At 43.4% G+C, this 13,650-nt stretch overlaps 1 protein-coding gene across 1 annotated transcript; it reads right to left on the bottom strand.

Moving 5' to 3' along the window:
* Nucleotides 1-4,247: 4,247 nt before the first annotated feature.
* Nucleotides 4,248-13,171, bottom strand: LOC117358649 (alpha-internexin-like). The gene is made up of 3 exons (XM_033940118.1): nucleotides 12,069-13,171; nucleotides 10,946-11,070; nucleotides 4,248-4,742 (listed from the first exon to the last, which is right to left on the bottom strand). Exons 1-3 carry the CDS (start codon nucleotides 13,095-13,097, stop codon nucleotides 4,382-4,384), a joined length of 1,515 nt encoding a protein of 504 aa, XP_033796009.1. The 5' UTR covers nucleotides 13,098-13,171; the 3' UTR covers nucleotides 4,248-4,381.
* Nucleotides 13,172-13,650: the final 479 nt, after the last annotated feature.

The following is a 13,650-nucleotide window of genomic DNA, read 5'->3' as shown; positions in this document are numbered from 1 at the left end:
CAGGGAAATACTTTTAAAACCAATAGGAGGAAAAAAAATTTCACTCAGAGAATAGTTAAGCTCTGGAACACATTGCCAGAGGATGTGGTAAAAGCAGGGCAGGATTAATTTGTCAAGGGCCCCCTAGGCACACAAGTACACTGGGCCCCCCCCCTGCCCTGCCTCACCATGCATCCAGGCAGAAACAGGAAGCTGCGTCAGAGGGAAGTTTTGGGCAAGCAGCACCACTTGCAAAATTACAGTTCCCGTTGCCTTTCTTATCCGCTTTGCTTGCTTGTCTTACTTTCAGTCGATGGAGGGGGGGGGGGGGGAGCGCGTTGCTGATCGATGCTGGAGGGGCCCATCGCTGTTTGGAAAAAACAATGTTGATGCCCTCCTTCATCGGGCCCCCCTGACCATTTCGGGCCCTAGGCACGTGCCTACTGGACCTATTGGTTAATCCTGCCCTGGGTAAAAGCAGATAGCGTAGCTGGTTTTAAGAAAGGTTTGGGCAAGTTCCTGGAGGAAAAGTCCATAGTCTGTTATTGAGAAAGACATGAGGGAAGCCACTGCTTGCCCTGGATCGGTAGCATGGAATCTTGCTACTCCTTGGGTTTTAGCCAGGTACTTGTGACCTGGATTGGCCACCGTGAGAACGGGCTATTGGGCTTGATGGACCATTGGTCTGACCCAGTAAGGCTATTCTGATGTCCTTATAAAGTGTAAAATGATCAACTTATCTTTTGTTGTTTGATTAAGTGCATTCAACTCTCCATGAAATATCTTTGATCTGTTTTTTCTGGCTGCTCTTCAATAACTAACGCGGCCTGCATTTCGTGGCATTCAATTTTTCCCAATGCATCAGGTTATTCTTTCACAGTATCCCAATTTCAGTTTAGCATTCAGCGACACATATATATATAGTAGATTGTATTTATTATTAAACCATCATTTGGCCCACTTTAAATCCTTGCCAGAGATAAGGTGGTTGTTTCTTTTTTCTTTGATGCAACATAGGGAATAATGTCCTCCCTTAATACTGCCATAGCTATCTGCCAGAAAAGTACCTGCATATCCTAATGTATCTCATTATGTACATAAGAGAGGCATTATGTATCTGGGCCAATCAGGGCCTTAGACCCCTCCCAGTGCATCCCAAGAAACACTGGGAAGGCCTTCCATTTTGCAGAGGAGGGGCTTGCCGGCAGGATGGAATGCACATCCCTCCTGACAGATTTCAACCACGACGATGCCTACAAGGTATTGGGTGGGGGGGTAGTGTCCTTGAGCTAGGGGGGAGTCTGACCTTACCCTCCAGCCCACCAGGGCCTTCCTTTGGGGACTATGGTGGGTTAATGAGAAGGTCACCTTTGGTTGGGGGTGTGGGGGGGGGACGACTGTGTGGAGTGTGGTGGAGGGCCAGATGCACTAAAATGTGCCGAGGCAATTGGGAGTGGGCATCCATCTTGCCAAGGATCCTCATGGGGGAGTCTAGGGTCAGGGGTGTGGGGAAGTCTGGGAGGAGCCAGCACAGTTTTTTTGCTTGGGGACAGGTATTATGTGCCATTAAAAAAAAAAAAGCCCCAAAGAGCTGAGTGGCAGGAGGCTGATTTGGGGCTTCCCCTGCCGGCTCTACACATGCGAGTGTCACTTTCAAAATGAGCAATCAGGTAGGATTACTGCTGCCCTCAGCAAAACTCATTTGCATGGGAAGCTGTGGAGGGGCATAATCAAAACATACGGCCCAAACAAGACCATTTGGATGTGGGAGGGGCCAGTAAATGATGAACTGGCCACACAGACATGGCAACATAGTGTGGTAATTTACATGGCATTGCTATGAACTTCACAAAAAGGGTGCCACATAACATCTCATCACAACTTCCTTGCAAGTCATTGTGAGCCCCCCAAAACCCACTATACCCACCAGTCTACAACCTCAATAGTCCTTATGGCTGCAGGTGCTACCTATATGGCAGTAGAATGGGGCTCACATTTTCCATGAGTGTCGTGATTAGAATTGCTTATGGACCTGGGTCTCCCTCTCCATGGTTCACTAGCCCACTCCTCAGACTACTTAAGCCACCTCGATGTAGCTTTACTAGGCTTTCCTATGCCAGGTGCTGATGTTCAGAAGCAGGCATGTACATTTTTATTCTGATTTTTATGATGGTGGAGGGGGGGTCTGTACTTTGTCTGCAGTGGTTATCTGGTCACTTTGGATCAGGGGTCTCAAAGTCCCTCCTTGAGGGCCGCAATCCAGTCGGGGTTTCAGGATTTCCCCAATGAATATGCATTGAAAGCAGTGCATGCAAATGATCTCATGCATATTCATTGGGGAAATCCTGTAAACCCGACTGGATTGCGGCCCTCAAGGAGGGACTGTGGGATCCCTGCTTTGGATACTTTCTGGACACTTAGACCTGGCTTTAGATTGCTTAAGTCACAACATATAAGTTCCATCCAGGCAGCTTCGTTATACTTTTGATTATCCCTGCAGCACAATTAAATCTAAGTCGGTTCATACCACTCCTTCCAGCTCTGGGCGCACAGTGGGATTCAGAAGCCAAAAAAAAAAATCTCTGGCTACGTCTAAAAACCCATTTCGATTATCAGCACTTGGATCTTGAAGGTCATCCAAGTGATGACATATTTTTGTTTTGATCATGAGCCCCATAGCATCAAATAATCTTGTAGTATAACCATCATACACAAAAGGTGTAATGAACAATCAAGCAACTATAAACATCCATTTATTTCTTTAGAAGTTCATTTGCTACCCTTGGTATTAGTATCTTCTGTCATCACAGAAACCTGTCACCTCCTGTTCCCAAGAGTCAAGATGATCACCAGCCTTTGTTGCGTTAACCCAGGCACAAAAACTTAGATTAGTTCTGCAAGTTCTCAGCCTGTTGCACTATCTCTCTCTCTCTCTAAAAAGATTAGGGCTCTTCAGCTTGGAAAAAAAAAAAAAGAGATGGTTGTGGGGAGATATGGTTGAAGTCTACAAAATCCTGAGCGGAGTAGAACGGGTACAAGTGGATTGATTTTTCACTCAGTCAAAAATTACAAAGACTAGGGGACACTCTAAGTTACTTTTAAAACCAATAGGAAGCTCTGGAACACATTGCCAGAGGTTGTGGTAAGAGTGGATAGTGTAGCTGGTTTTAAGGTTTATCCTGGAGGAAAAGTCCATAGTCTCATTGAGAAAAAGACATGGGGAAGCCACTGCTTGCCCTGGATCAGTAGCATGGAATGTTGCTACTCCTTGGGTTTTGGCCAGGTACTAGGGACCTGGATTGGTCACTGTGAGAACAGGCTACTGGACTTGATGGACCATTGGTTTGATCCATTAAGGCTATTCTTATGTTCACATGGTAGCCCTAATCATGACTATACATTTAAACATACAACTTGGGTTCTCATGTGTCAAAAGAGCTAAAGGGACAGATGTTCTTTGGCATTAGCCCATTCTCTGTTGGTAGAAGGGATCTCTGTACTATTCACAGTTTCACTGATTATGGATCATTTGTTCAAGGGTAGCAGTTACTTAGTTTCATATACTATTGTAAGAAAGCATTGGTCTTATTTATTCACAAGTGCTTGATATACCGCAGAGGCCAAGATTGGCTTCATTGTGGCTTTGGTGCCTAGATCTCCACCCTATGAGGATTTGGTGGAATATAAGCCTATACAATAAACAAATGTTAGAAAATCAGACAATCTTTAATCTTCATTGAAGAACTATGTGATGATTAGTAAAGGATAAATTGATGTCTAAATGAGTTTAGATATGGAACTGCTGACAGGGGGGGCTGTTTCTTACTTAAAAGCATGATTCCCATCATTAATACGGAAATATGATTTCCTCAAACATATTCCATTACCAGCTGTCCCTGATTCTGAAGGATAGCCAGAGCAGCTGTTGTCCTTTTCAGTGGGTTTGCAAAGAAGGTTTTTCATACATAGTAATTGCTGGGCAATAGTGCTTCCTAAGGGAAAAAGTGATAAGAAAATCATCAAGTTTCAGAGGGGTTCAAGATTAATATTAAAGCCCTGGGATCAATTATACAGGATAAGTCAGTGGTCTCAAACTCAAACCTTTTGCAGGGCCACATTTTGGATTTGTAGGTACTTGGAGGGCCGCAGAAAAAAAAAAGTTAATGTCTTATTAAGAAATGACAATTTTGCATGAGGTAAAACTCTATAGTTTATAAATCTTTCCTTTTGGCTAAGTCTTAATAATAATATTGTAATTTATAGCTAAAGAGACATATAATCAAGAAACTGTTTTAATTTACTTTTGTGATTATGATAAACATACTGAGGGCCTCAAATAGTACCTGGCGGGCCGCATGTGGCCCCCGGGCCGTGTGTTTGAGACCACTGGGATAAGTGTATATTATTCTGCCTCCACTGTCAGCTTTTCCAATGGTTTAAGTTCTCCCTCCAATGTCAACCTTCCTAATTGTTCAAAATCTGTCATGTCACCATCTATTTGCTCATGCTCTGCTTTATCCACCTTCTTAGTAGACACTAGGGTCCCCTCACTATGTTTCTCAAAGGTCTCCTCTTTTTGAGTTGATATTTTGGAGACCCTCTTCAAAGACTCTTTCTTCTTCTCTTTCTTAGAGAGAATTGGGGACGATGAGTCAAAAACTGTGGTCAGAAGGGAACTGGCGTTTAGATTTAGAGCCGACATGCTAGTTGACATGCTGATTCCTCCATTACTAAAATGTGTTTCTTCACTATCCAACAAGTTTCTGCAAGTAAATGAAAGAAGAAAAAACAGGCGTTAGTTGTAAGTGGAAACATTGAGGATCTTTTACTAAAAGGTTAATGTATTTAATCTGCCACAAGACCTATTTTATTCCTATGAAGCCTACTGCAGATAACATGCGCTAATTGTTAGTAAAAGACCCTTTCTATGCATTAGGTCAGGTGTAATAAATAGTCTTAGTCTGATGATTTCTAATGTAACGTGCTAGACGCTAACGCCAGCATTGAGCTGGCATTAGTTCTAGCCGTGTAGCGTGGCAATTCTGCACGTGCTAAAAATGCTATTGCAGCTTAGTAAAAGGAGCCCTTAATTTTCCCACCACCAAATTTCCCCTTCCCGCCCGGCTAGAAAAAATTTCTGGGAAGAACACTGACCTGCATGAGTGAGATGGGTAAGACACTATTAATGAAACTATATTTCATAAAACAGATTGACAAAGTTTTGTGGAAACTTGGTTAGAATTTTTCCAGATATCTCCAGAGCCACCCAATTAAAGAAAATAATTTTTGAAATTAAAAAAAACCTTAGAGTGAATACTCTAAGGCATCTTTTTACTTAAGATTCCCAAACGTTTAGTTAAATTACAGGATACGGAATTTGTGTTCTGGGACCCAACTCAGTTGCAACAATTTCTGCTGGCTAAAGAAATGAAATAATTACTGTTTACCTATAACAGATATTAGAGGAATAAATGTAATTTTGCCCATTAATGTTTGACAATCTGGGTCTAAGTGTTAGACTCATTTCATTCTTCTGTTTACCTTTATTTTTTCTGAATTTTCAATGTGGCACCTCAATGTTGTGGGCTTGAAAGGTAATATTGAAATGATGTGTTTTCCTTTCCTTTATGTATTGTTATAACTTTCTTTTTTCTTTATTCATTATGTTTGTAATGTAATGATTGAAACATTTATAAATAAAAAGTCTTATTTCATGCAGAGAATAGTTAAGCTCTGGAACACTTTGCCAGAGGATGTGGTAAGAGCAGATAGCATATTTTTAAACTATCCTTCCCTTCCATAAAAGGTATTTCCCATGTAGGCAAACTTGGGTCATCCCTCCCCTTTAGAATCACTGAGATCTGGAATAACCTCACCTCCCCTCTCCGAACCTCAAGCTCCCTCCAACTCTTCCGCAAACACCTAAAAACCAGGCTATTCTCAAAACTGTAACACTTCCCCCCTCTTAGGCCTCTCACCTTCCCCCTTTACACCTAACTCTTTAATCTCTCCACTGTAGTTCTTCTCTCATCTTTCTTCCTGTAAACCGTGCCTAGCTCCGCATTCGTGGAGATGGTGCGGTATATAAACCCAAGGTTTAGTTTAGTTTAGGTTTTAAGAAAGGTTTGGACAAGTTCCTGGAGGAAAAGTCCATAGTCTGTTATTGAGAAAGACATGGGGGGAAGCCACTGCTTGCCCGGGATTGGTAGCATGGAATATTGCTAGTCCTTGGGTTTTGGCCAAGTACTAGTGACCTGGATTGGCCACCATGAGAACAGGCTACTGGGCTTGATGGACCATTGGTCTGACCCTGTTGAAAAGGATTGAACCCACAGAGAGCGAATAACAGTATTTGCAACGGTAGCAGGTGGAGGAAAAAAGCCTCAGAACAAATGATACATAAGTAACATAGTAAATGACGGCAGATAGAGACCTGAAGGATCCATCCAGCCTGTCCATTATTCATTTTTATTAGAAATACATGATTAAGTTAACTTGTCTCTGATATTTCTGGGCCATAGAATAAAGTCCACCTGGTAATGTCCTAGCCTAGTATTATAATGCTGTCATGAAATCAGTCATTGGCATAAAAAAATTTTTTTAAAAACCTCCAACCAGCATGACCAAACTATGCAGCATAGTTGGAACTCACAACTGGGTTAAAGGTCACTTATCTGGTACGGTCCTATAAATCTGGGCTTTTTTTCACAGCTATATAGCTTCCAAATGCTGCCCACAGATTAGTTCCATTCAGATTTACAGGACCTTACCAGATAAGTGACCTCTAATGCACCTTTAACCTAGCTATGAGTGTTTCAATGATGCTGCAAGGTTTGGTCATATGGGTTGGAGTTGGGTTTTTTGCACTAATGACCGATTTCATAGGTGGTGTTCACCATTCTTCAAAATGGTGAAAATCACTCCATGCTATCATGCAAAAAGCACTCTTCACACCAAAGTGACTTCAAATAGGATTATTCAAAATCATCTTTCCACTATCCCATATACTACAGGTTGTTGTGTATACAACTTAAGGCGCCATATACAGAATTTAGGGGTTAGGGAATATATTTTGGTATTAGATCACATGTAACATTAATCACCATACTGGGACATATTGAAGGTCCATCAAGCCCAGTATCCTATTTCTAACATTGGCTAATCCAGGTCACAAGTACCTTACAGATTTCTTTTGCTGCTTATTTTAGCAAATAAACAGTGGATTTTCCCATGTCCATCTTAATGGCTTAGACTCTTCTTGTAGAAATTTGTCCAAATCTTTTTAAAACTCTGCTAAGATAACCTCTTTTACCATATTCACTGGCAACAAATTCTAGAGTCTAATTACACTTGGAATGAAGAAATTTCACCAATTTGTTTTACATTTACTACGTAGTAGCTTCATCGCATGCTCCCTAATCCAGATATTTTTGGAAAGAGTAAAAACAAGTGATTCACCTCTATCCATTCCAATCCGCTCAGTATTTTATAGACCTTGTCATATCTCCCCCTCAGTTCTCTTCTCCAAGCTGAGCCTCTTTAGTCTTTCCTAATACGGAAGTTGTTCCAACTCTTACTTGTTGTCCTTCCCTGAACTTTTTCTAATTGCTCTATATCTGTACCGTTTTTAGTAGATCAAGGTCAACATCATAGATATTTTCTTGTCCCTGGACTTACAGTACAAGGAACCTGCAAATAATTAACATGGGACTACCACTATCTCTTATTTAGGAGGCACTGAACACTCCCCCATAAGTCTAATCAAAGTCTAATCAGACCTCCCTATTCCTCACCGTGCCATGACCCATCTCAAAAAAATGTTTTTAAATGATTAACCTGTGGGTTTAGTGCATGCATGCTAAAGAAAAAAAAAAAAGCCCCAAGTATGTTCTAAAGCAATGAAGGATTAAGTGACTTACCCAGGATCACAGGGGGCACCAGTGAGATTTGAACCATGTTTCCCCGGCTCTCTGCATTCTGTTCTAATCTTTAACCCCACCCCTTTTACAAAACTGTAGCATGGTTTTTAGCGCTGGCTGCAGAATTCCTATGAGCGTTCGAGTTGCTACCACCGAGGCTGGAGCTAAAAAGTACGCTACAGTTTTGTAAAAAGGGGGTAAACTATTCCTCTATGCTAGATTATTCCTCTATGCTAGATTATGTTACCACACATCTTATGATTTAAGAAGTCATATCTACATAAACTTTAAAAATATGATAGGTAGTTCCTATTTCAAATCAAAATAGTACAAAATTCAAAGATCTTTGCAGGCACTTTCAAAAATCCAATTTTTATAATTTTATCAATTCGCTCATAACATCTCCTTTCAATCCCCTCCGTCCGACAGTTATTCAATGACAACATGTAAAACCATCTATTCAGTAGTTGAAACCCACATTATGGAACTTATGCCCCATGACCCTCAAGTCAGAAAACTAATATTACTGTATTTCTCCATATATAGGCCATGGCTTATACATGGGTTTTACAAACCTGTATGGGGTGCAGCTTAGTTAAGAGGCGGCCTATCTACAACTTTAAAATCATCCCCCCCACCCCTGGTACCTTTTTAAATCATCGCCCCCCCCCCCCGGTACTTTTTTTTTTTAAAAAAAAGACCTTCGCTGGACAGATGCTGGCTGCCTCCTCAAATCTCCAGCGGTGCAGGGCGGTTGCAATCTTTGACATCCAGCCTGGCCCCACACCGCTTGCTGAATGGCTGCCATCAATTCTCACAAGACTTGCGGCAACTGACGGCAGCCATTCAGCAGCATAGAGCTTGCGGCCCACATTCCATTGAGTCATGTCTGAGGGGGAGAATGGGAGGAGCTATTGGAATGGAGAGCTCTTCAACATTCTGCAGATGCTGCCAACCCTGCTGCTACTACTTTCTATAGCACTGAAAGGTGTACGCAGCACTGTACATTTAACATGTAAAAGACAGTCCCTGGCCAGAAGAACTTAATCTAATTTTGACAGACTGGACCTATAGAGGTTGGGAAGTTTCTATCAGAGAAAGTGATAGAATGGACATAGGTATCTTATGGCGAGTGGGAGTTAGGAGTTGAAAGCAGCCTTGAAAAAAGTGTTGAGATTGGGGCCATGTTTGGAGGGCATCTACGCATTAGCCAGGGGTGTCCAACCTTTTGGCTTCCCTGGGACGCAATGGCTGAAAAAAATGTTTCTGGGGCCGCACAAATGCTGCAGCAAGACAGAGGAGGGAGCCAGCAAGACAAGAGGAGGGAGCCAGCAAGATGGTCAATACCCGGGGGCAGAAAAGGAAAACACTGCATTACCCTTGACCGGGGTCGCACAAAATACTTCATGGGGACGCATGTGGCTCTTGGGCCGCAGGTTGGACACCCCTGGCATAAGCAGATGCGATATGTTGATGTCACCACACCGCATCCGTGTATACATAGATGCCCTCCAAAAGCGGCCTTAAAGAGATGAGATTTGGGTGGGGCCTTCTATCTTCTTTCAACCAAAAATCTGGTTACCCTAGAGATGGGGCAATACTTGGAGGGGCTTGTGGGGGGGGGGGGTCCAGTGAAGGTTTTTTTGGAGGAGAAATGCGACTATGGCATGTTTGAAGACATGGGGAACAGCTGCAGTGAAGAGTGACAGGTTGAGGAAGTAAGGAACAGGCAGGAAAGATGATACTGCAGTTGATATGCACAGGGGAAGAGTAGGGATGGCTGAATGAGAGGGAGAAAGTGTTGAAGATTTAGGGCTGAGAAGAGGGTGGAGGACAAAAGGATAGTGGATTCAAAAAAGTGAGTGATGTGGTGGTGAGGGGGGATTCAGTGGTTTGGGGTGATTGGGAAACAGTGTGAGGAGGAGGAAGTACACAGGAGTCATAGGGAAGATGAAGGGGAAGCAGTGGGCACCAGGCACCTCCTTAGTGGACAATCCTGGATATGAGAGTTTCCTAGGCCTAGATTGGTGAGATTAATATACTTGTGGGGCTTGTGAGACAATAGTGGCTCCTACTTACCAGGGAGAGTTCACACGCAAGTGGCATGGTTATGTGAGCGCTGAGGTTAAGAAGCTAGAGTGTTATTTCAATTTGGATGCCTTTGTTTTAAAGTTTTATTTGGCTTAGCACCAGCTTACCTTGTTTCTCATTTTAGGTTTTTTATTTCTAAGAAAAATATTCGTAGATCTGTTTGGTTTTATTTCCCTTAAGCAAACGCATGTCGTTACAAAAAAATGTTGGATAGGACTTTAGCATTCCAAGCAGGATTAATGAATTCATGTTTGAATCTTCTTGTTTCTCCATTTCTTACTTACTATCAATTTTGAAAAGATCTTAAAACCCACTTATTTAAACAATATAATATATTACTGATTTTCATAATATGTAGTTAAATGTACTTTTAAATTTTTATCTATACTTAGTTTATATTGTTTTTTTATTCATTAGTTTTAATGCTTGTATTAGTTACTTAGAATTTTACTATGTGTGATGTTATTGTATGCCGAGTACCTATTGTGTAAACCGTCATGAACTTCTGGTTAGGCAGTATATAAAAATAAGTTATTATAATGGATATGCAATTATATGATTAAAAGAAACAAGCTTGCTTCTCTGCATTTGAAGTATTTTCATATACACATTTTGCAGATTACAGAAAGCCTCCTCCTCCTTCTACAAATACACTGGGACTTCCTAGTTATTTTTCATGTGCCATATACTTGGCCCCTAGTAGTTACATTTTGGAAATGTTTTATGTCACAGAAAGATGGATAAAGAATCTGAACTTCCTATAAATTTGTTTCCAACATTTTGCTGGACTGGAAAAATTATACAAACTCTTTCAAGTGATTATATAAACCATATATGCCAACAATTTCAGATTTTACCATTTATCAACAAATGCTATACAGTGATTTTTTTTATCAAACATTAACCAGGAAAACATTTGGTTTTGCTGTTTAAATAAGAATGAAGTGATCCATTACCTATAAGCTGTTATTTCTAAATCCAGTGCCATTTTGATATTGAGCAGGTCATGGTGTTCTCTCAGAAGACGAGTCATTTCATTCTTTGTGGACATCAGATCCGTTTCTAACTGAGTTATTATAATCTAAAAAAACAAACAAACAACCACCCAGTATTACAGCAGTGAATTATATCCACCTCCAAGTCCCATCCCAAAAATAGATAGATAGATTTAATTAATTTATTTTCTATACTGTTCTCCCAAGGGAGCTCAGAACAGTTTACATGAATTTATTCAGGTACTGAAGCATTTTTCAGTATCTGTCCCGGTGGGCTCACAATCCATCTAATGTACCTGGGGGCAATGGGGATATATAAATAAAATAATGGGGATAAATAAATAAGAGCCAAATTCTGTAAAATGCACCATTATCAGCGGCATCTTAAAAAAAACAAACAACAAAAAAAAAAAAAAACCAGCCGCCAATCCTGCAATGGTGCTGTTTACAGAATCATGGCTTTTGTCAAAGGTAGGCTCCAGAAATGTAGGCCACAGTTTTAAAGACCAACTTTTCTGGCGCCTACCTTTGACGAGAATTGCATCTATGGAGGTGCCGTAGAACACCTAAGGTTGTTCCCGGTGTTAATCATACCCACTTCAACCTTAGGCATTCTAAGATGTCTCCACAGGCATGCTGTTTTTCTAGGCGCTGGTAGGCACCTACATTTTTGTTTTTTTAAAGGATTTTTAATTTGCTTTTAAATAGCTTTACCTATTAAGACAGGCACTGGTAGGATGCCTACTGGCACTTAAGGTGCCATTTATAGAACACTGGGCCAGAGTGTATGTTGTGGAAGGACATTTTGCCATGGAAATCACCATGCAACCCCCCCCCCCCCATACACACACACACAAAATTAATTCTTAAGTCAACTGAACAATAGCAGAACAAATCTCTCCACTACTAGGCACATTGTGAAACACAAACCCTGTAACTCAAAATACAAGTAGCAAAACATGCCATTGCTATGATCCAACCCGGAAGTACCTACCTACTGACAGGTAGCCCAACAAAGAGTACTCCCCCCCCCCACTACCGGTCCGACAGAACATGCGGGAACTGCCTTTCCGGTCCATTTTACCTGCAACCCGCCTGCCTCGCTGGTATGTCTTTCTTCCATCTCCACGATCTGCCGCTCCAAAGACACCTTCATGCCCTCCAGGCTCTCGATCCTGGTGGTGCTGAACTCCATCTGCTTGCGGTACTCCTTCACCTTCTCCTCGAAGGCGCGGATGAGCTCGGCGCTCTGCGCCGCCTCCTTCACCAGCTTCTCGTAGGCGGCGCTGTGCCACCTCTGGGCCACCTGCAGGTTCTTGGCGGCCAGCGCCTCGTACTGGGCTCGGATCTCGCGCAGCGCCACGGTCAGGTCCGCCTGGCACGAGTCCGTCTCCACCGCGACCCCCGACGCCTGGAGCATGGCCATCAGCTGGGTCACCTCGTCCTCGTGCATCTTCCGGAAGAAGGCGATCTCGGCCCTCAGCGACTCCACGCGCTTCTCCAGGTCCAGCCGGACCAGCGTGGCGTGGTCCACGTCCTTCCGGTAGGCTTTCAGGCTGAGCTCGATGCCTTCCCGCCTCCGGATCTCCTCCTGGTACTTGAGCTTGAGCGCCTGCAGGTCCTCCGCCAAGTTGCTTCTCTCCAGGACGACCTGCGCGTTGTGCGCGCTCAGCTTCTCCACCTGCGCCCTCAGCTCTTGCATCTCCTGCTGGTAGGTCCTCTTCTGGCCGAAGGACTCCGAGTGCGTGTGCAGCAGGGCGGCCTGCTTGCTCCGCAGCATCACGTTCTCCTGCTCCAGGTCGTGGACCTTCTTGATGAACACGGCGAAGCGGTCGTTCAGCCCCTGCAGCTGCTGCTTCTCGTTGGTCCGGATGAGCTTGTACTCGTCGTTCACGGCGAAGGTCTGGGACAGCTGCACGTTTTCGCCCGAGGAGACGGAGAAGCCGGCATCCCGGGCCGGTCTCTTGGAGGTCGAGACATTGCTGTAAGAGCCGAAGCCCCCGGAGAAGGCGGAAAAGGAGCTGCTGCTGCTGCCGCCTCCCGAGATGAGCGTCGAGCTGCCGGAGGGATCTCCGTAGATCTTGCGGTAGTTGGAAGAGGAGCTGAAACTCATTTTGAAGGGATGCCAGGAGACGATAGACTAGGGGTCGCGTTGCTCCTTCCTTTTATGAGCAGCTACAAAAAAAAAAAAGTTGAATCGATCATGACCCGCCCCGATGCAATCTGGACGCACACCTGCCTCCCCCGCACGCGCTTCTCCTGGCCACGCCCTGCTCACGCTCTCCTTTGCCCTCGCCTTGAACCTTGCGCTTGGCGCTTGTTAAGAAGAAACCAAAATGGACGCTGTGGAGTGACGACTTTTGGGAACTTTGACATAATAAAGTCCATGTCGGCAATATCGTCACCCCACAGCGTTCTTTTTGGTTTCTTCCGGACTTTTTTTCTCTGTGGATATCTTGTGGGGGGGGGGGGGGGTCCATTTTCTTCTGGTTTTGTCCCTGCACTTGTTCATTCAGTTTTCTAGACCGTTCTCCCAGGGGAGCTCAGAACGGTTTACAATGGATTTAGGGCTCTTTTTACTAAGGTGCACTAGCGTTTTTAGCGCACGCAGGAAATTATTGCGCGCTACGCTTTTAGAACTAACGCCAGCTCAATGCTGGCGTTAA

Source organism: Geotrypetes seraphini, chromosome 4, assembly GCF_902459505.1.
Source record: "Geotrypetes seraphini chromosome 4, aGeoSer1.1, whole genome shotgun sequence".
Classification (NCBI taxonomy): domain Eukaryota; kingdom Metazoa; phylum Chordata; class Amphibia; order Gymnophiona; family Dermophiidae; genus Geotrypetes; species Geotrypetes seraphini.
The sequence above is the reverse complement of the archived record's forward strand: the minus strand, read 5'-3'. Positions and strand labels throughout refer to the sequence as shown.

Excerpts from the sequence above, each read along its gene's own strand:
- LOC117358649 (XM_033940118.1), bottom strand. The coding sequence starts at position 13,097 with ATGAGTTTCAGCTCCTCTTCCAACTACCGCAAGATCTACGGAGATCCC. Across the intron at positions 11,071-12,068 it reads GCGAGGCAGGCGGGTTGCAG|ATTATAATAACTCAGTTAGA; the intron begins GTAAAATGGACC and ends TTGTTTTTTTAG. Across the intron at positions 4,743-10,945 it reads TTAGAAATAACAGCTTATAG|AAACTTGTTGGATAGTGAAG; the intron begins GTAATGGATCAC and ends ATTTACTTGCAG.